The sequence below is a fragment of the Anguilla rostrata genome, chromosome 15, assembly GCF_018555375.3.
Source record: "Anguilla rostrata isolate EN2019 chromosome 15, ASM1855537v3, whole genome shotgun sequence".
Classification (NCBI taxonomy): domain Eukaryota; kingdom Metazoa; phylum Chordata; class Actinopteri; order Anguilliformes; family Anguillidae; genus Anguilla; species Anguilla rostrata.
Window position 1 is genome coordinate 12,479,282 of NC_057947.1, and position 21,970 is coordinate 12,501,251.

Consider the following 21,970-nt stretch of genomic DNA (forward strand, 5'->3'; position numbering starts at 1 on the left):
TCAAGTGTTTCTGTTTTAAGACTAATTAGAATTGGCTTGAGTTCCCTCAACATGAAATAAGGTGAAAACAATAAGTAGGAAACGGTGGTTAGGTTTCTTTTGGCAATGTACCAATTGAGTCTAATGTGTCTGAATGTTGTCTTGGTAAATCTAATATCAATACGAGGGCAGGCCAGAGTTTCCACCTGTATATGTACAGACATGGATAATGTGAGTTGTGTCTAATTAACCTGACTTGAACGTAGAGTGCGATTGCAGCATTTTTCAGTTTTGTGGTCCACGTGAATCGATATGGCCCAGCATCTGCCAAAATAAGACATTATCAGTTGGCTGAACGCAAGTGAAATCATCCGGAAACCTATCAGAGGAAAGCTGAAATAATGCAGCCTCTGTATTTTCGCTGATGCCACACGGGCTGGAGAATGTGCTCCCAGAGTGCATTGCATTTTCACGCCTAATGCCGATCATCCATTACCCTGACGGTACAGAACATGGGGAAGAGATGCGCAGTCACAGGACAGGAACGGCATCGCGTGCCCCTGAGCAGAGCGCGTGCTCGTCTGTGGGCTCCCCGATCCACAGCCCGGGCTGCGATGAGCTTTGCGCTGTGTGTATGATCGGGCCATTCTGTTTGCAGAGACAAAGGGGAAGTTGTATACAAATAATCATTTGTACGTATAGAATGTCCACTCTATATGCATTACTGTATGTATCTGTCTATGCTTGTGACTTAGCATAATGTCGTCACCTTCTATAGGGGAGAAGTGCCTGAGTTTAGGTAGCCAGATGGTGCATGAGCCTGTGCAGTAATGCTTTTCATGTATACTGTATACTGAAATATGAACGGCAGATATAACACACAGGGAAACCATTTTTGGAATCAATAATTGGTGTCATTATCTTGATGTAGGTTTTTTAGATCAGATGACTCTGGCCCCGCTGAGCTCGGGTTTGATGATGTAAGGAAGGCTTTATTCTTGATGGGTGCGATGGGTAGCCTCCGCAGTGTCAGTGCTGAAGAGCTGATTTCAGAAGCAGTGAGGGCTCTTCTGATAACTCTCAGAGCCCGTAATGGATGCATGTCACCGGCTAGTTTTCCTCCTTAATCACAGCGCTGATTGAGTCTGGAGGCTTCAGTTAGCTGGTTCAGACGGTCCACGGTGCTGCTCTCTTTTCTTTCACCTCTTGATGAGTCACTTTAATTAGCATCGTTCTTTAATAAGTGAAGCATTCTAACAATAGTTATGCAAATGAATGAAGCAAGTAGGTATAGAGATACAGGAGATTAAGTGTACGGACTGATGCCTTTGGGATTGATTAAAACAAGCTGCACACACACTGATCCCTTTGTGGCCGTGTAGGAACAAACCTGACCATGCATTACCACGGCAACACATCCTCTCAATTTGACAAACAAAAGCCAAATGCTCTGAATGCTGTGTGAGGGAATTTGACAGTTGATAACATGTGAGATTGGGCCTACGTGACAAGCAGGCTGTAATTACTTATTGATTAACTGATTTTAAGTTACGCATTCTTCTCCAAAGAATGACAATCCAGAGCTGATTGAATAAGTGATGAGTGTGTGTGCGTGTATTTGTGTGTGTGCGTGTGTGTGTGTGTGTGTGCGCGCACATGCAAGGATTTATTTCTGAAATATAAATAGCTTTAGAAATACATAGCAAAATGCATCTATTCTAAATGGCATATGCTTAATCTTGTTAGACAAACTTTTAATATACATACCTGGACATATCATACTGTATGAACATAGTCTAAACTCTGATGTCTAGATGTCTAAATGATACCAAATTATATCAGTGACCATGTTTCTGAACTTTGACATGTATATAAGTGCAAGCATTACTTTCTTTGTTTCTGTCTTTGAGATAAGTTTTTTTCTTAAATTGTGGTGAATGGTGACATGACTGAACTGTAAAACCGGTAATTAAGTAGTGAAGACTTTTTTATTTTAAGGGATGCCTGTGTCAGTATAATTGGCCTCTTCCAGTGACATTGTTCCCCTGGCAGTGAGAAAGTGTGACACTCTCTCAGTCTTGCGCCGGATCTTTTGGCATCGTGGGTGCAGCTGTTTAATAATAAACCTCTAGGTGATATATGTACTTTTCTCTCCTCTCTCTCTCTCCAGCATTACGTTCTGCCACCTGCCGTTCCAGAGTAAATGGCTGTATGTGGGCACGGAACGTGGGAACACGCACATCGTTAACATCGAGTCCTTCGTCCTGTCTGGATACGTCATCATGTGGAACAAGGCCATAGAACTGTGAGTGTCCTGCCTTGCTATTGTAGAACACTCCCCCAATCCACTAATACGGCACCGGCATGTGCTGATCAGGGCGATGGTGATGATGATGATGGTGATGATGATGATGACAGTAATGTCTTTTTGAATTTTCTTCTATTTGTACGTCTGATAAAGATAGCTTGGCTGTGTAGTGGTATTTACTTTTGTTCACAATACTAATTGTTTTTTTTACTAATATTACCCTAATTGATTATAAATGGGCCTACTGTGCCTTCTAGGTGATATCACACTTTTGTACCCCTGGGACTAACACCGATGCTCTCTATTTTTTTAAAGGGCATGTTGGATAACAGGCTCTGTAAAGTGAATGTGATATAGTGCAATGGTGATGAAGTTATGCAATCTAAGGCAATGATGGTGAAGTGTAATGTGATGCAGTGACGGTGAAGTAAAGATCGCACTGTTACTGAAGAGTCTGTTTTGGGGAAGTTCACTGTTGAATAACAGGTCAGGCCAAGAGAGGAGGGGGAGAATTCTTTATTCATTTATTTATTTATTTTCCTTTATTTAACCTGTTGGGCCAACTGAAAACTCAGTGCTCTGTGGCGCTGATGACCTGTGGCCAGTTGCACCTGTCATGCATAAGTATGAACTAAGCCTAGTTGCAACATAAATCTCTGCTAAGCTACAACTTGTGCGCTAATAAAATTAAACATGTTGCACCATTCAACACAGTTAGAACGTAAGCTTATGCATAAACTAAGTATTTAGCCATTGACTATAGATTAACAGCATAATTCATAACACAGTGGTATGGCCAATGACTATACCGCAAGATTAAAGAGCTGACTCCAAAGGAAAGCCTGGCCAAAATGGGTGAGCAGAGAGGAAAATGAGCTGCGTTTTTATCTTTTGTGTACGATGGCTGTGTCTGTGGAGGCACGCTCACACAGGGTGGGAGGGAACGAAGCGTGAAAGTGCTGAAATTGAGCCAGGCTACAGCTCCAAGGGCACAGTTACACGAACACACACAACACACTCCTATCAGTCTCGCGTGTGTGGGATGGTTTTTCTGCACCGTCAAGAGCTTTTTGCCAGAAGGCTCCCCCAAAAAAAGGACTTTTATCGTCTTACAGTCATCTGTCAATGTCTGTGCTGTCCAGTCCAAGTTTGAAGGGGAAAATGGAGAGACTGCAGTGTCGGACCTGCTGATGGAGACACATGCAGATCTCTCTCCTTGGCTGAGGGTATGTTTGCCATTCCATTAATTAGGCTGATGCCACAGTTGGGCGGCTCTCAAACTGTCGGGACGTGTCATGAAACGTCAATAAGAGTCTGAGAATGTTTCAAAAGCGGTGAGCCAGCCGCCCGAGCTCAGCGCGCCAGCAGCAGAACAGGGTATCACGCTCCTCCCTTACTCATCGCTATGCACAAGCTGCCTTTCTGTAGAATATTCCAATATTGGGATAGTATTTATTGCATTGTTTGTCTGGCTGGTTTGCCTTTTTTGTCTTGAAAAGGATACATTTTAACTGAGTAACAAAAAATGTCAGTTTTCATTATTGGAGTATTCTAATGTTACAGGATTCCGTAGAAATAAGGTTGAATTGAAACTTAAGACTTAAAATGTCTAAATTAATTTCTGAGAATGGTCTGTGGTGAACATTATATTTGGAGCTTACACAAAAAGCAGACAGACAGATGAATGCACTGTGTCTCTATAAGATCAGTGATACACTGAATTCTAGCCTCATTGATTTATTCAGTTTGTCTGATGTTACATAACCACACGAGGTGGGAAAAAAAAAAAAAACTACAAACGATGCTGAGGCAAAATGCAAAAATAAATCAGACTTGTGCTAGGCTGACATTTCCGTCCTTTGAAATATGAATCAGCTTCACAAATCAAATTTGCACTTCAATTGTATCGTTCGGTTTATATTAATCCACTGTAATTTTGTGCCATTATATACAGCATTCCTGTCACAAATATCCATCGTACTAAACAATGGCTTTCACATGACACGGATACTATTTTTCTATAGTGCTGTGGCACAATTCTGATCATGTTCTGCACTGTTAGCTTTGCGGGATGTTGTATGCATTTAACCCAGTTCACATTTAACGTATGCCCCACCGGGTTGGGTAACTCGTCTGAAACCTCCCAGTAGCAGTTGTGTCACACTCACTTGAATCACTGGAATCGTGAACGGTGTTCTTCAGTCCCCCGAGCATCCTGACCTCCACACATGATTAACTGCCTCCAGGTTGCCAACTTTATTAAAATTGATGAGGAGCCTTCTCACACCAACGCTGCATTAAGTGCATTAATAAAATGCTGACAGTTCGATCATGCTTTCATGACTGAGCTAATGAAGCTCCCAGGTGCTGGGTGTCTTTCTGCCCGGTTTATTGCTGCCGTTTTATCACCTTGTGTCACCGGGCTTTCACCACTTTTTTTTTCGCTTGCAACCTGTTTGCCGTTTTGTCCCATTTGGTTCACGTCGTTTCTGACAGGCCTGACGCGAGCACGAATGTGCTTGATTCCATATGATGTGCCCCTCTGCTCTCAGACACTGCCCGGCTCAGAACCCGAGCTCACGGCCATGGAGAGGTTTCTGCGGTGCTCTGTACCTGTGTGAGCACGGCTCAGAACCAGAGCTCCCAGCCATGGAGAGGTTTCTGCGGTGCTCTGTACCTGTGAGAGCACGGCTCAGAACCAGAGCTCCCGGCCATGGAGAGGTTTCTGCGGTGCTCTGTACCTGTGAGAGCACGGCTCAGAACCAGAGCTCCCAGCCATGGAGAGGTTTCTGCGGTGCTCTGTACCTGTGTGAGCACGGCTCAGAACCAGAGCTCCCAGCCATGGAGAGGTTTCTGCGGTGCTCTGTACCTGTGTGAGCACGGCTCAGAACCAGAGCTGCCAGCCATGGAGAGGTTTCTGCGGCGCTCTGTACCTGTGTGAGCACGGCTCAGAACCAGAGCTCACGGCCATGGAGAGGTTTCTGCGGTGCTCTGTACCTGTGTGAGCACGGCTCAGAACCAGAGCTCACGGCCATGGAGAGGTTTCTGCGGTGCTCTGTACCTGTGAGAGCACGGCTGCGAGGCAGTTTGTGCACTCTACACACGAGCGGGAGACGAGCGGTCTCAGAATAACTGCACGTTAAAAACAGCAAAACAAACACCACCAATAATCTCAGAGCCTCTGAGAATATTTAATATTTACTTTTCCAAGGAAGCCGATTTCATTGCGGCATTTTATAATTTCTGTTCCGGCAAATTTTTATTATTGAACGTACAGTTCATCTCAGGAAGGGCTCCCCCTTTGAACCTTTGTTCAAAATTCATTTAATGAATGAATGAAAGATACAGAATTGATGATTTCATCACTGTTGGGGAAGAGTAGGGGTGCTGCTTTGTTAAAATTGTGATTATATTTCACCCTCCATAATTGTGCTAAGCAGACTGGAGGTAGCACTTACAGACTGAAGTGGTTTTGAAAGTCACTGTTTCACCCCATTCAGTGTGCTCATGTAATCCTCACGTATGATTCCACCACATGGTCTCTTTTCCATTACAAACATGCTTTATTGCATGTCAGTTTTCAATGAATCATTGCTTTCTAAAGTTTATAGGCACTGTGTCTCATTGTGGTGTGAAAACAAATGAGGTCGCTGTTTGTTTCTGTGTTTATTAAAAAACACAAGTTGCAAAACAAACTACCAAGCACCCTGAAATCAGTGTGATTCTGGAGCCTCTGTAGTCCAGAGAAAAACAAATTCCTGTTCTGTCTACTGGGTGCTCTTTCCTAATTTACCTTTGATTTTTTTAAAGTATAACTACTAAAATGAGTGTAGTCATAATAATGATAATTATGTGTTTGTGTTGCAATATAATTGTTTACAGGTTAAAGCTATCCAATTGCAGGTCTCTATTGTGTTCATAAGCTCTGATTTCAGACAATATAGGTCAGATCTCTGCGTGTTACCATAGTGAGGAGGGTGACCTGTGTCGTGCTGCATCGGCAGCAGGAGCGGACTGATGAGTCAGGGAGAGCACGGCGGGGGGTGAGGACCATGGAGACTGAGCCTAACTAAAGAATTTTACAGGAAAAAGTGTTTGTGTGGCTGTGAGCGTGGGTGGGTGTGGGCGTGTGTGCGTTTGAGTTTGTGTGTGGGTTTGTGTTTGGATTCTGTGTGTATGGTGTGTGTGTGTGTTTGTGCGCACATGCGCTTGTGTGTATGAGTGTGTGTGTGTGTGTGTGTGTGTGTATATAGGGAGCTGGCAATAGTGTATTTAGACCCCATGATTCTTAGGCACACTGCCCATCTCCTTCTTGCCCACAGATGGGCTAGTATCAGTCTTTTTTCTTTCCTGATGAGATTTCCGCTCCTCTACTGTTCAGAATGTTCTCCGATTCCTCCAGTAAAACCAGAGGGCACTGAGATTTGAGTCCTTTTGATAATATCAGTGGCTGGGAACACCTTCTGCTCCAAGGGATTCCTCCCTTCAGTTGAATTGTACAGCCAATCAGCCCTGAGGTGTAAATAGCACATAGAGCAACATGGTCCTGGTTCTTTTGTTTAGTTTAATATTGGATTCCTCTGGAAAGTTTCCTGCATGTTCACTATTTTCAGGGAGGGCCTCAGAGAACCCTTACTGTGGCTGCCAGCCCCACAAGAACAGGCACTCATACTGATCGCTCCTTGAGCCAGAATGGTACCCGCTACAGTTGCCATCTTGGCTCATGAGCTGCTGTGACAGTCTGTAAGACAGTCAGAGGCTCTCCACATGCACCATTGTGAGGTGTGGTGTGTGATGTGTGACAAGATGTGAGAATTTGCATCCTGCACCATCTGATCTGACTTGCCTAGCTGCAGCTGTTCTCATATCTTAAAGATAATCATGGCGGGCGAAAGTTGAGGGGAGGTCAGGGGCTGGAACAGCAGAGTAATTCACTTCTGTGCCCTATCAATAATGAGGACGTTGCGCATTCCCCTTGCCATTGTGGTTATGGTGATGTTGAAGTTTTTTTGAGTCTTGTTTTTTCTAACCCTGATTCTCCAACTGTTTGCTGTTTTACATCACTTGTTTTCCTTCACCATGAGGTTCAGAATGAGTCAAACAATATTACTGTAGATAAGTAAAATCAATTTGTAGTTTCTTGTTGCACTGTCCTTTTTGTCTATTTAAAAGTCAGCTGGAAACCCTTGCATTTTAATATATATCTTATGTATAACTCACCGATCTTATCTTTTCAGTTGTGTGTCTGATCTGACCCTGATAATCCTGATCTGTTGGGTGAGGTAATACGTGTGTATGTGTGACATCAGTAGGAAATGCTTGACAGACACAGGGCTGAGACAGAGCTGGGCCCTCGCCCCTGTGCGAGGCCATGGCTCCGCCCAGTCAGAAGCTTTAATTACTTCCTCCGTCTCAGGGGGATCAGACGTGCTGCAGAGCTACACTGTGGACTGAGGCGGGGCTGGGCTGCTGTAACCATCAAACACATCGGACAAATGCTCTTTGGACCTTCTGCCTCTCTGATTCAATTAGCTAGCTATGTTAAGACACACCAGGGGATGTGATGTGGCTCCTTAGTGGCTTGGAATGTGTCATTAGCTGAGTGTTACTGGGGGCTGGAGGGGGCAGCAGCGTCTGAAACCACATTTCTCTTTCTTCTCTTTCACAGAGCCACCAAAACACACCCCGGGCCCGTGGTCCATCTGAGCGACTGTCCGAAGGATGAAGGGAGAGTGAGTACAGGGAGATGGAGGGATGGAGGGAGAGTGAGTACAGGGAGATGGAGGGATAGAGGGAGAGTGAGTACAGGGAGATGGAGGGATGGAGGGAGAGTGAGTACAGGGAGATGGAGGGATGGAGGGAGAGGGAGCTCAGGGAGATGGAGGGATGGAGGGAGAGGGAGCACAGGGAGATGAAGGGATGGAGGGAGAGGGAGCTCAGGGAGATGGAGGGATGAAGGGAGAGTGAGTACAGGGAGATGCAGGGATGGAGGGAGAGGGAGCACAGGGAGATGGAGGGATGGAGGGAGAGGGAGCACAAGGAGATGGAGGGATGGAGGGAGAGGGAGCACAGGGAGATTGAGGGATGGAGGGAGAGGGAGCACAAGGAGATGGAGGGATGAAGGAAGAGGGAGTACAGGGAGATTGAGGGATGGAGGGAGAGGGAGCACAAGGAGATGGAGGGATGAAGGGAGAGGGAGTACAGGGAGATTGAGGGATGGAGGGAGAGGGAGCACAAGGAGATGGAGGGATGAAGGGAGAGGGAGTACAGGGAGATTGAGGGATGGAGGGAGAGGGAGCACAAGGAGATGGAGGGATGAAGGGAGAGGGATGGATGGAGGAAGGGGGGTTCGAGGGATGACGGGCAGGAGATGGAACAGTTCTTAACAGGCCTGAAAGAGCTCCATTTGTTTTATCACAACACAGCACTTTATCAGACTTGACACAGTGATATTTGATTCTAGAATTCCTATACCCTCTCAACACCACTGGTATTCCCTGTGGCCCTTGGAGAGCCACGCGGTGGCTGGTTTCTCTTTTCAGCCTAAATAAACTGTGTCAGGGTGGTGAGATGGTACTCCGGTTTCCTCCCACTGTCCAAAGACATGCAGGGATAGGTTCATTTGAGAGTGTAGATTTCCCCTAGGTATGAGCGTCTGCGTGAATGGTGTGTGAATGCCCTGGGATGGACTGGAGACCTGTCCGGGGTGTATTCCTCACCTAACCCATGCTGGGATAGGCTCCAGCACCCCCACGACCCTGACCAGGAATAAGCCAATTAGATAATGGATGGATGGATGGATTAACAGTGTCATCAACAATATTTAATTGTTCTATTAAGTACTGATTAACAATGAGTTCACCATGCATCTCTCCAGGACCAGGGTTGCAGATCAATAAATAATGAACCTAGTGGGTTGAATGGCCTGTTCTCTTTATCAGACATTCTTATGTTACATTTTCTCAGTACATATGCTGTTGGGGGCGGCACGATGATGCAGTGGGTAGCACTGTCGCCTCACAGCAAGAAGGTTGTGGGTTCAAATCTCGGCTTGGGGCCTTTCTGTGTGGAGTTTGCATGTTCCCCCCGTGTCCGCGTGGGTTTCCTCCGGGTACTCCGGTTTCCTCCCATAGTCCAAAGACATGCAGGCAGGCCGATTGGAGACCCTAAATTGCCCATAGATATGAATGTGTGAGTGAATGGTGTGTGTGCTCGGCAATAGATTGGCGACCTGTCCAGGGTCTATTCCTGCTTCTCGCCCAATGCACGCTGGGATAGGCTCCAGCACCCCCTGCGACCCTGCTCAGGATAAGTGGGTATAGATAATGGTGTTTCAGTGCTCAGGACAAATTGGTCAGCCTTCCTTATGGAAATAGAATAAATATGAAGAAAAATATATCTTACAGCAATGCATATTGCAATATCTGAAAGTGGCAATAAATTGTTTATTTGTCCATGTGCTGTGAAGTATTGAAATTTATTTTCTGATCTTGATGAAGTCATTCTTTGTATTCCATTTCCATAAGGGCTTTCAGAAAAAAAATCTATGTACATTTGCTTGAATTAGCGTGTGTGTGTGTTCTGTCTCCTGAATGTTCTCACATTTCAAAATGAATTAGCTGTTTATCTTAGCATGTCATTGTTGTGTGTGAATCAGGTGACAGAGTTTACCAATGTGTGCGCATGTGGGACTGTCTCAGATTGCATTCCTATTGCAGTCTCTGGTGCTGAGGGAGGCACAGTCACAGTACAGCATGCTCTAACGTGACAGGAGCCTTCAAGTGGTATTCCTGAGGGATGCTGGGATTAAGTGAGGGGATTCAGCCTGGTTGTCATGGCGTCCCACCCGTTCTCAGCTCAGCTCTCCTGTCATCTCCACTTTACCACTGTCTTTACCAGGCATGGATTCCTATGCCGCTGAGACTCCATCTCCGTTTACATTCTGCATGTTCTTCTGATTGATTTGAGATCTTAGAATGTCATGCATCATACTTCTTTACAAAAGAATTGCAATTTCCAAGTAATTAAATCAAAAGTTTTTTTTGCACATCTTGAAAGATGCAGAAGTATAGTTCCAGGTGTGAAATAGAAAATTTCACTTGGTCACTGATTATTGTCAAGCGCACAGAGGTTTGCTCATAATTAGACTCTACGGGGATCTGAATGCTTTGCACAGTGTTTGTATGTGCATTGACGCAGAATGAGAGCGAACGCATTCATGTGTCATATTAGGTATTTGACGCTTTTCTTTTAATTCGGGGTGTGAGCTTTTATGTTCCCTCTTTAGTTTGTGTTTTTTATGCTTATATGCCTGGGGAAATTTTCTGATCAAATAAGGCATGCAAAAAATTAACTTTCCATTTTCAACCCTGCTATTACTTGCGCTGTTGTATCATTCTATAATAGTAATCCCATAATGCCACTTTACTCTGTGTGTACCTGCATCTGCCTGTACCTGTTCCCCGACCACTCAATGACCCTGCGACTCTGACCTGGCTGTTTTCTCCCTCTCCATAGCTGCTGATTGGCTTTGAGAGCGGCACAGTGGTACAATGGGACCTCAGGGTGAAGAAGGCTGATTTCCGAATCTACTATGATGAGGTGAGGACACTTTACTTGCTGTTACGTGATGAAATGCTTCTGCGGGGTCCTGAGAATTTTCCGTGGAGCTTTGCTGACCGTAGCGCGCGATCGTGTGGAGGAATGGTTTTGTTGCGGGTGTTTCAGTCCCTGGGTTTAAGCAGCCTCATGCCGGGGCCGGTCCTTTCCCGTTCCCACTGCCCATGGTAAATTGCAGCGTTTTTTTCTCACCAGTTTCTCGGCGTCTCGACGTGACATCGTACGCTGAGGCTGCCCCAGAAGACGATAGCGGCACCCTGCGTGACCTGCCAAAGCAGCAGAGCTTCGTTACCCCTCTCAACTCCGTTTATATATTTCACAGCGCATAAAAGTTTTAAGACTTTTAATTGGGCCCCTGCTCATGCATGTGAAGTCTTGAAAAGAGGACCGAGAATAGAAAAGCCTGTTTGAAAAGCAATTAATGTGGTTGCTTAGAACAAAGGGACAGTGTGGGTAACCGAGGGACGCGATTCTTAAAGGGTATTTCTATTGTGGGAGATGGTATCACTCTCAGCCTTTCTCCTCAGTGACTCTGTACCTCTGTAAAAAACAGGAAGCATGCGGAGTGCGCTTCAGAACTCTCTCTACGAAAAGAACGGTTACATCACGAGAAGAACCAGCGCGTGTTGTAATTAGTCTAGTTCGATTAACTTTCTTATTCTTCTCCAGCTGTTTCTCTCTGACTCACTGAACTTAACAGCAACCTTCAAATGTTTTAATCATACATGCAAATTCATTATGCAAATTTTTTAGTAAGGTGCAATCATGATTCATCAAAGTATGCACCAAAATATGATACATAACTTTGGCCTTTTTTTCCTCATTACATCTGTTACTGTTAAGTTCATGACTTCTGTGGGGTGCCAGTTAAAATAAACGTGTATATTAACTGAATTCTTCTCTACCTGCAGTTTTAAAAGAAGAAACACAGGTGGCCTAAAACTTTTGGCCTATACTGTATGTAACCAGGAAGCCCCATTGACATCTCTTTTTCAAGGGTGACCTGGCATGCACACGGAGTAGCAATGGCATGACAAGACATATACAAAGGCTATAAATAAATAAATGAATAAAAATTTTAAAAAGCCAAAAAGCTTGTATGTGATTTATTCTATGAATGTTCATTAAAGGGCTGTGGTCAAGTATAATACCATTGCAATGGGCATTCTGAAGTGTAACATATCACCAGAAACTCCTATTGCCAGCTGGAACCTCAAGTAGTTACAAAGCAGAGTGGGTGGAAGGAATGCGCAGTTGAGTGTCTTGTTAGTTCATACAATCTGTGGTAGAGAGTCCTGAAGGAATGCAGTATTGTTGGGGGTATCTGGTTATTCTGTGCAGGCTCTGTACATTGCCCTGTTTGCTCTGTGCCTGCTGCAGGCCATCCATTCGGTCAGCTGGCACCACGAGGGGAAGCAGTTCATGTGCAGCCACTCAGACGGGAGCCTGACCACCTGGAGCCTGCGCAACACCGCCAAGCCCTTCCAGGTCACCTTCCCCCACGGTGAGACCTTCGACATCTGACCCCCTCCAGTGAAAACAGAGCGATATTCAGCCCTGATCCCTCAGCTCTGATCCCACAGTGTGCAAGCGGTCAGGCAGAATGCACACACACACACACACACACACACACACACTGGCATTCCAGCGCTGAGGTTTGGGACACATTAACTCAAAATGCAGCTCTGCAGTTTTACGGAGGAGGAAGTGAGAGGCATTAAACACCAGGGAGACATTGCACCATCTGCCTCATCTGCAGTGGTATCATTCACTGAGTGAGACCAGCAGCGGGGGACAGTGGGGCAGGCCGAAGAGTGTAGTAAATGCATGGAGACACTGAGGATGTGATGCAAAAACATATACGACAGTTTAAAGTTAAAATATATGAAAAAATGAATTAAAATCTATACATCTATCTATCTGTTTGATTGAGTTATTAATAGATTTGTCTTCTATGACTTAAAACTAATAGAACTAATAGAAAATAGAACAGATAAATGGAATGTTTTATTTTCTTTTTTTCTGCCTTGGTTTGTATAAGCCTTTAGTTAATCAGTCTGTGTATCTCGCCACATGCTTAATAGTGACATTCCTGAAATAAGAGAGAGACTGGGGGGACATTAGCTGTTGTGTTTTCTGCTGTTTTGCTTCAAAGGTAGCTTGAAGCAAAACAATTTTTCAATCTTATCTTCTTTCTCTGTCTCTCTTTCTCTTTCTCTTGGGTGATGAGATTAGTCTGTTGTCCTGAGAGCAGGGCAGAGCACTGTTGGGGTTATCCGGGTACAGGTGTCGTGTCTTATCTGCCGTAGAGTCTTATCAAGGGGGTTTGCTGCATTGAAAATATCTGCTGGTCTCTTTCTCTCAATTTCTCTGTCTCTCCCTTTCTTTCTTGCTCTTTCTCTCTCATAGTGATCATCAAGCATTACACTCTGACAGTATTTGAAGCCAGTACATTTAATTAATATGGATAAATCTAGAACCTGCCATGAACCTGGAGCTTTTTCTGTGGCCTAATGGATCTTACTGGTGAAGAACTCCATGCCACTCTTAGAAATGAATTGTTTATATTTGTTCCTTTTGAAGAGTTATTAAACCCACCGCTTTTCCCCCTCTTCCTTTTGGGTGGGAACAGGGAAGGTGCAGAGAGATGGAAAGAAGCCAGAATCCTGCAAGCCCATCCTGAAGGTGGAGTTCAAAACCACAAGGAGCAGGTGAGCGTTGTACACCTGTCCCCTCAGAGACTAGAGCTCAGGTGTACCCCTAGCGGCAGAGCAGGAAGAGGTGATCAAATACCTGCACCCTTAACATAGGAGCACAGATGGGTGACCAGGCATGAGTACCCCTTAACACAGAAGCAGAGATATGACCAGCATCTTTCCTTTTATGCAGTGCCAGAGACATGTAATCCGGCATCTATTATAACCCAAAAACAGGAGCCGAGTGGACTCCAGATTCACAACAATATCATTGGTCTACAATTGCAGGAGCTCCATTAAGTACACTGTATCTGAGGGGACATGAGTGATGTGGCTGTATGGGGCAGTAGCTAATGCCCTTTAGCGCTCTATGATATGGATGTAGGGGTCTGTGTTAATGCTGTCTCTGTTTTAGCAGTGAGTGATGTGCATTATAAGAGTTTGTTTAAATGCTGTCCGTTTTTTAGCAGTGAGCAATGTGCTTTATTCGAGTCTGTGTTTAAATGCTTTCTGTGTTTTAACAGTGAGTGATGTGGTTTATAAGTCTGCATTTAAACACTATCTCTGTGTTGTAGCTGTGAGTGATGTGGTTTATGAGAGCCTGTGTTTATCACTGTGTTCTAGCGGTCAGTGATGTGGTTTTTAAGAGTATGTCTTTAAGTCCTGTCACTGTGTTTTAGGTTTTAGCAGTGAGTGATGTGGTTTATGAGAGCCTGTGTTAATCACTGTGTATGTCACTGTGTTCTAGCGGTCAGTGATGTGGTTTTTAAGAGTATGTCTTTAAGTCCTGTCACTGTGTTTTAGGTTTTAGCAGTGAGTGATGTGGTTTATGAGAGCCTGTGTTTCAGCCCGATGACTGTGTTTTAGCGGTAAGTGATTACGCGTGTACAGGTCTGTGTTTCAGCCCCATGACTGTGTTTCTACAGTGAGCCCTTCGTGATCTTCTCTGGGGGACTGTCCTATGACCAGGCGGGCAGGAGGCCCACCTTGACCATCATGCACGGCAAATCCATCACCGTGCTGGAGATGGACCACCCCATCGTCGACTTCATGGTCCTCTGTGAGACGCCATACCCCAATGGTGAGGATGATTTGGGGGTATAAAGAAAACGCAGGGCAGGCAACGGTTTTTTTTTTAAGTTAATTTTTTTGTGATTGCTGAATTTTTGTGAAGAAAAACACAAATGTGAATTTACTCGGATTAAGTATAAAAGCTGATTGAATGCTGGCCAGAGTGCATGGGTGACATCTTTTTGCACAACTTTTTGTACAACTAAGCTGATATTTCCCTGCGCGAAAGAAAGACAGAGAGAAAACAAAACAAGAAAGAAAGAAGGAAGTATTATGTCATGCGGTCACTCCTCATTTCTTTTTGCTTTGGAAATAGATTTTAACTGAAATGAGTTAACAGTAAGACTTCATATGAACCTTTTTGCCCTTACATAGAGGGTAAAGGATTTCACTTTTAGATTATCTACTTCATGGTGCTTTACTAGCATTTAGACCCTTATCCAGAGTGAATTGCAATGCACTTCCAGCACTTCCTGATTTACAGAGGAAGGTCTGTACTCCTAGAACTTGAGTATAGTGTGTGTATCCATCTGCTAATCAGCAAATGGGAATTGACCTCAAATAATTTTTGCATTTAAGTAATATTATTCAAATATTGATAATACAAGGATATGACTGTTTTAATTGGTTATAACTCGGCACCTAAATTCTGAGTTGAAGCAAATACTGTTGTGCGAGAAAAGGAGAACAAAGTTTGTTTTATGAAAACTAAAAACCACAGTTTTTAGTTTTCATAAAACAACAGCGCATTTGCTTTAAACAAGACTTCATGATTCAAATATTAGCACAATTCATTCAGTATATATTTGATTGGATGCAAGTGCAGGGCAACTCTAATCCTGCGATGTTGTAGATGGTTTTTTTATATGAGGACAGTAAGCAGTGTGAATACGTTAATTGATGGCTATTCTTTTGGGGTCTGCAGAGGTACAGGAGCCATATGCTGTTGCTGTGCTGCTGGAGAAAGACTTCATTGTTGTGGACCTCACTCAGAGCAAGTGAGTGCATTGAGAAAAAAAAAGCAAATAAATGAAATCATCATCTGATGTGAAGAAACACATGCAGATATACACACATGCGCCTGCACGCGCACGCGCAGGTGCGCACACAGATTCTGTGAAGACGAAGCCCAGTGTTGTCAGCCTTTACAGAAGTGAAGTGCGTCGCCCCCGGAGATATCTCTCTTTCCATCTGGGTGACTCAGAACATCCTCACCTCCGCACGCTTTCCTCAGGAGTGATTTACCTGCTGAAGGGAGCAGCCGCTGGGGTCACCCGCCAGGGGAGATGATCTCACACGCGAACCTCACACCCTTGCAATGCCTGAGGCACGAAGCCCTCTTACGAAGAGGTTAAGCACCTGGGATGCGCCTTGGGTGGATTCACGGGCTGGCTTGTCAATCAGAGTCATTGTGGGAGGAGGGCGGGAGAAAACGCCCACGCTGACTGGAGGGTCTGAATGATGAGGGCCTCAGTCCCACGCACGGCATCTCTGTGCTGAATGCACCGCCGAGCAGCCTCTCTCTCCCTGACTAATCACGAGAAATATCTTCAATTTAACATTCTCTGAATATGGTGCACAAACTGGTGACTCATGTTGTGTAAACAGATTTGCTGTTAGAGTGGTTTAAAGAGATTTGTAAAACAGCAGATTTTGCCATTGAGGTCACAAAACCTATGAATACAAGAGAAGTATTTGATACTTGCAAACGCAAAAATAACATTTACATAATAAGCTGGAAAAATGTGCGGAAAGCCTTGTTTCAAGTCTGGGCATTACCCCATTAGCTTGATTGTTTACTTGCTTAGTCAGAGATTACCTTTATACTGTACCTTCAAGACCAGGATTTTAAATTACTTTACAATCAAGGGAATGAGGCAGTAGTGACTCAATCACCATCAATGTGTAGCAATGACCTGGATAATTACATCCATTTTGTGTCAGGCTATCAGTTGTATTGGAGAAGGAGGGATTAATAAACCAATTAAACTGGGTGCAGATATGAAAATATTCAGAAGAAATATTTGAATATTACAGCTGATGGAATTCCAGCTAAATAGTCATGTGGTATTGTAGTTTGCATGGCTCATGAGCAAACCGTTGTTATTACTCAGTGCCAAAATCTTACTGCCCTCTGCCTGCAGTTTCCCCATCTTTGAGAACCCCTACCCCATGGACATCCATGAATCTCCTGTAACCTGCACGGCCTACTTCGCTGACTGCCCACCTGACGTCATACCTGTCCTCTACTCCATAGGAGCCAAACACAAAAAACATGGCTACAGCCAAAAGGTAAGAGCATGTGCACGCTCAGTACATTATCCTCAATTGGACTCACATATAGCAGCCAAGTGTTGTATTGGGCTCTGTGCATCTTTAATGCATGTCATGCACAGATGTAAGGTGTCATGTTTTATCCCTGTGAGCAGAAGAGTAGCACGGAGGGCGTCGTCATTTCTGTGCTCAAGCTAGTTGCCCGATGCCCATGAATTAGCACTGATGAGCCTCCCGTTAAGGAACGAGCATTGCGAGTTGCCTTTAACTCCCATTGGCTGGAGACGTTGTTCTCTCCCATTTCCTGGTCACGGCTGTGGTGCGGCTTACGCTCATGGAGCTCGCTCATTACCCACGGCTCTCTCCCCATGGCCCACTCCCCACGGCTCACCCCCCACGGCTCTCTCCCCATGGCTCACCCCCCACGGCTCACCCCCCTCTTCAGCTCCATCGCTGTTCTGGATGGCCGAATCCATGCCGATTACTCAACCACTCGAGTCGAAGTTCGCTTCCTCCCATTTTGGTTTGGCCGCCTAATATATTTATTAGTATTTCCCACCTAAGTTTCGCCGCAGGGGAGCTCGATTATATGTAAGAGAGAGTCAGTTAATTATTCACTAGGGCTATGGTTCCTTCTCCAGAGCCTGTAGGGAGGAATATTAAAGTGGGATTATGCTGAGATGTTTGTTTCTCAGGCAGAGATGGGTGGGATGACCAAGGAGGAAGCACATGGTGATAACTTACTGCGCTTTAGATTTGGGCTGTGTATGAGGCAGGGCACTGTGCTGATATTCATATTGCTATGAAAATTAATAGAGTACAATCTTTGGCCATAAATAAAATGAAAAGCCCAGTGAATCAGTTACCCACTAAAATTAATGAAGATAAAAAGAGAAAAAAAATGTTGAGGAAAATGCACAGAAAACGCATGAGGTCTGTACATTCTCTCTGTACTGGCCCCCAGCGATTGAATGAACTTCCTTTGGTGGTCAGAACAGCACAGTCACTGACCATCTTCTTACACAGACTGCATACTCACCTCTTCAACCTGCATTTTATCTCTACTCCCATCCACACCCTCTAACAACAGGGGTGTCAAACTCAAGTCCTGGAGGGCTGCAGTGTCTGCTGGTATTTGTGGTTTCCTTTCAGGGAGCATCCAATTAAGGCCAACAACTTAAATAAATCACTGCTGAAACAGCAAAAACCAGCTGATGATATGGCCTTCCAGGACTGGGGCCTGGCACTTCTCCCCTCAAACTTGTCTTATTATTAATTCATGGAATTAATGGTATAAGGTTTGGTATAAGTAGTTTTTGTAAGGTCATTGCATGAATCTATAATGGGTGTGTCATCTGGTTTTATATAGTTAACCTTCATCGATGCTTTAACCGATGTTGCACACACCCAGTCTCTGGTCTAAGAGCATTTTTAGCCTGGTCACTTGCTCATATTACTCATGTGCTGTAGATGCATTTATGTTATCTCATGACATGTTGCTCTGGATATGAGAATCTGAATGTAGTCTTGTTTCTCTCTGATTGGTCAGGAATGGCCAGTGGGCGGAGGGACATGGACGCTGGGAAATCAGACGTACCCAGAGATCATCATCACAGGGTGAGCGCATGGCGTGTTCAGCCTTCAGTCTCAGAATGTTCAGTCACAGAATGTTCTATTTTATATGTAATATTAATGTATTACTTCACAAGTATAATGATGATTCCTCTTCTTCTTCTTGTACTTCTTATTTTTTCTTTTTGTTGTTGTTAATATGCTGTTCTGAGCACATAATCAAAGAGCCCTGCACCCACAGTCCTGTCTGTCTAATGCCTCTAATCTACTGTGTCAAACGGTTTAAGTGATGCATGTTTTTTGATTAACTGCTCTTGATGGGCGGTGTGTATGTGTTGGTTCTGAGCACAGAGTAGGTTGTATACCCATTGTATGAGTAGCTCTGTTGCTCTCAATAGACGGTGTGTGTACAGAGCCTCGTGAAGGGCATATTTCCCAAGGCCCCGCTGGATTGGAGGGTACAGTGTCAGGGTCCTGCTGTGCTGTATTACGATTTGAGAATGTCCTGTCTGATTTTCCTCTGGTCTCCTTTCAGCCATGCAGATGGTTCCATAAAGTTTTGGGATGCTACTGCCAGTAAGTACACATGGCCATGTTCAGCTAGTCATGTAGACATTGTAGCATTAGTACCAGTTACTGTATGTATTTAGCATAAGCAATGCTAATCATACCTGGTCGTTTGCTACCTCCTGCCCATACACATCCTACACAGGCCAGTATCTTACTAATTTAAAATATACATATTAAATAGAAGTAGACTGTGATCTTAGCCTCTCAACCTAGAGGTGTGTAGATCACTGGAAAGGTAAAGCATACAAAGTCATTCTACTAATGAGGGTAATATGGTGAAATGTTTGAATGTGTAGCCTCATGTGAACTGAAATGCTTTGTGCCGTTCTCGTCCCAGGGGTACAGAATAGGTCTAGTTTGCCTCAGATTCCCATCACTGGACTGTGGTGATCACTGGGTCATCTTCCCAGAACTGGATGTACAAAGGGCCCTGTGCAGATTCCCATGATCATTCCAACACTGGGTCTGCGTATCCTCCCCTCCCCCCCTCCCCCCATCCTGTCAGTCACCCTGCAGATGCTGTACAAGCTGAAGAGCTCAAAGGTGTTTGAGAAGCAGAAGGTGGGGGAGGGGCGTGGGGCGGAGCTTGTGGAGGAGGACCCGTTCGCCGTTCAGATGGTCAAGTGGTGCCCGCAGAGCCGGCTCTTCTGCGTGGTGGGAATCTCCGCCCACGTCATCCTGTACCGCTTCAGCAGGCACGACGCCACCACGGAGATCACGGTGAGCGACAGTCATACCAAGGGCAGCCAGAGAGAGGCGCTGTGGAGTCCAATATAAGATCTGAGTAACTACAGAAACCTGCAGGCTCCATGACTCTAAGGTCTAACGTGTGGCTCTTAGCATACCTGTGTCTTTCTTCTGATTCTCTCTGTGTATCTGCATCACACCTCTGTGTCTGTAACCTGTTCGTCACCTGAGCGTATGTTCTCTGCACAGTCTCTGGAGGTGCGGCTGCAGTGTGAGGTAGAGGATGTCCTTTCCCCATCAGAGACAGAGGCGACCCCCACCCCCTCAGACCCGAGCCCGCACTCGCCCCAACCCCCCCCAGCCAGCCCAAACAACACCCCGCCCGAGGTCCTCCGAGACAGTGTCCCCTGCCTCAGGTCAGTTACAAGCGAGGAGAAAATATGTCTGTAGTTTTCATGCCTGGTTAAAGTGCATCTCATTGGCTGGAATGTGAGCACAGCCTATTCTCTCTGAGCACCCATATCTGCCTGTGAGACTCCACCTCTGTGGCTCACTGGGTCCCTACCTCTCCCTCCCTCCCTCCCTCTCTCACTCTCTCTCTCTCTCTCTCTCCCTCCCTCCCTCTCTCTCTCTCTCTCTCTGTCCCCTCTCTCTCTCCCTCTCTCCCGTCTCTCTCTCTCTCCCTCCCCTCTCTTTCTCCCTCCCTCTCTCTCTCTCTCTCTCTCTCTCGTCCCTCTCTCTCTCTCTCTTTCCCTCCCTCCCTCTCCCTCGTTCTCTCCTCCTTCTCTCCCTCCCTGCCTCTCAGGGTGAAGAACAGGCCAGTGAGGATGCCCCCAGGGTACCAGGCAGAGCTGGTGGTGCAGCTGCTTTGGGTGGACGGGGAGCCTCCCCAGCAGATCACCAGCCTGGACCTCAACTCAGCCTACGGCCTGTGAGTCCCTTATCTCTCCCCCTTTCACTTTCCCTCTCTCAATCCATCCGTCTTCTGTTTGTCTGAACATTTACCTTTGGGCAAAGCCCTTTAATACAGTACTGTAGATATACATTCAGGATTTAATATATGGAGAAAATTACATTTTAACATATAATGTACAACCAGACTCATTCCTTTGTTTCCAAGTATTTTTTTCCCCATCTAATCTGTTGCATACCTCTATATCTTAACCACTAATTAATGAAACATGATTTAGCAAGGGCATTATTTATGCGGAGGAGGTAGTGGATTACAAACCTCCCAAAATGACAAAACAGGCCAAATAACCCCTCCCCAATAAAAAGCATGACGATGAGAAAAATGATTTCATATAATAAAGATGAGGATGTCATGTTGTGACTAGGATATACTGATCAGTAATCTGAAGTATTGGCCCATTAGAATTCAGCAGAAATGATCACCCCATATTCAATCTATAGCTATGTCCTTGATTTACAGGGCATAAAATGTAAAGAAAGATAGATTGCAAAGAATTTCTCATTAAGTTCAGTGAGGCTTCATTAAGTGTATGCACTGTTTCAAGGTCATATATGACGAGATTCTTGTGGTGCTGGGTCTGCCTAGGACCTGTTCAGGGGCATATTTCTATAGCCATGGAATTACATGTGCTTTTCAGGATGGCTCTGGGTAACTGTAATGGATTGGCAGTGGTTGATTACCTGCAGAAGAGCATCATCCTGTGCATGAGCACGCTGGAACTGTACGGCTCCAGCGATCCCTACCAGCGTCTCACACGCTCCCCCCGCAGGAACCGACAGCTCACTGCAGGTATGGAGGGCAGAGACGCTCACTGCGCACGCGGCTGCGCACGCACGCATGTGCACGCACACTCACGTGCTGCATGGTACTCGCTGAACTCCACGGTGACATGGTGCTGCATGGTGTTTCCGTCTGTTTCTGTCTACTCTCCGTTAGTCTCGCTCGAGCGCTTCTCCACCTGAGAGGTGAGGCCACTGCTCAGATAGAGCCCTCCTTCCTGCTGGGTTGGGCTGGTGGAGGGCTTCTGCACCACTCCTGTTCCTCCACCCACTTCTGCACCAAACAGCACGCTATTCTAGAGTCAGGAACAACCGCACGATCACAGAGGGAAAATAAATGCAAAACGCTGCAGTTATGGCAGTTATTTTCCAGGAGAGCTGAATCATTTCGCTCTCCAACGACAGGAGTCAATGTTATCCTGTAGTGAAGCCACCAGTCATC

General features: G+C 45.3%; 1 protein-coding gene across 10 annotated transcripts in view; it reads left to right on the forward strand.

Annotated features, from left to right (window-relative positions):
- The window catches only part of LOC135241075 (syntaxin-binding protein 5-like), a 99,207-nt gene that overhangs the window by 48,268 nt on the left and 28,969 nt on the right, over positions 1 to 21,970 (forward strand). For all 10 annotated transcript variants that reach the window (XM_064311187.1, XM_064311189.1, XM_064311188.1 and 7 more), the window contains exons 5-18: positions 2,150 to 2,284; positions 7,956 to 8,019; positions 10,805 to 10,888; positions 12,287 to 12,410; positions 13,539 to 13,617; positions 14,529 to 14,683; positions 15,599 to 15,671; positions 16,818 to 16,965; positions 18,497 to 18,564; positions 19,055 to 19,095; positions 19,595 to 19,809; positions 20,026 to 20,192; positions 20,582 to 20,707; positions 21,387 to 21,538. In XM_064311187.1, coding sequence (XP_064167257.1) covers positions 2,150 to 2,284; positions 7,956 to 8,019; positions 10,805 to 10,888; positions 12,287 to 12,410; positions 13,539 to 13,617; positions 14,529 to 14,683; positions 15,599 to 15,671; positions 16,818 to 16,965; positions 18,497 to 18,564; positions 19,055 to 19,095; positions 19,595 to 19,809; positions 20,026 to 20,192; positions 20,582 to 20,707; positions 21,387 to 21,538 — 1,631 coding nt within the window. The remainder of the gene's footprint in view (positions 1 to 2,149; positions 2,285 to 7,955; positions 8,020 to 10,804; positions 10,889 to 12,286; positions 12,411 to 13,538; positions 13,618 to 14,528; positions 14,684 to 15,598; positions 15,672 to 16,817; positions 16,966 to 18,496; positions 18,565 to 19,054; positions 19,096 to 19,594; positions 19,810 to 20,025; positions 20,193 to 20,581; positions 20,708 to 21,386; positions 21,539 to 21,970) is intronic.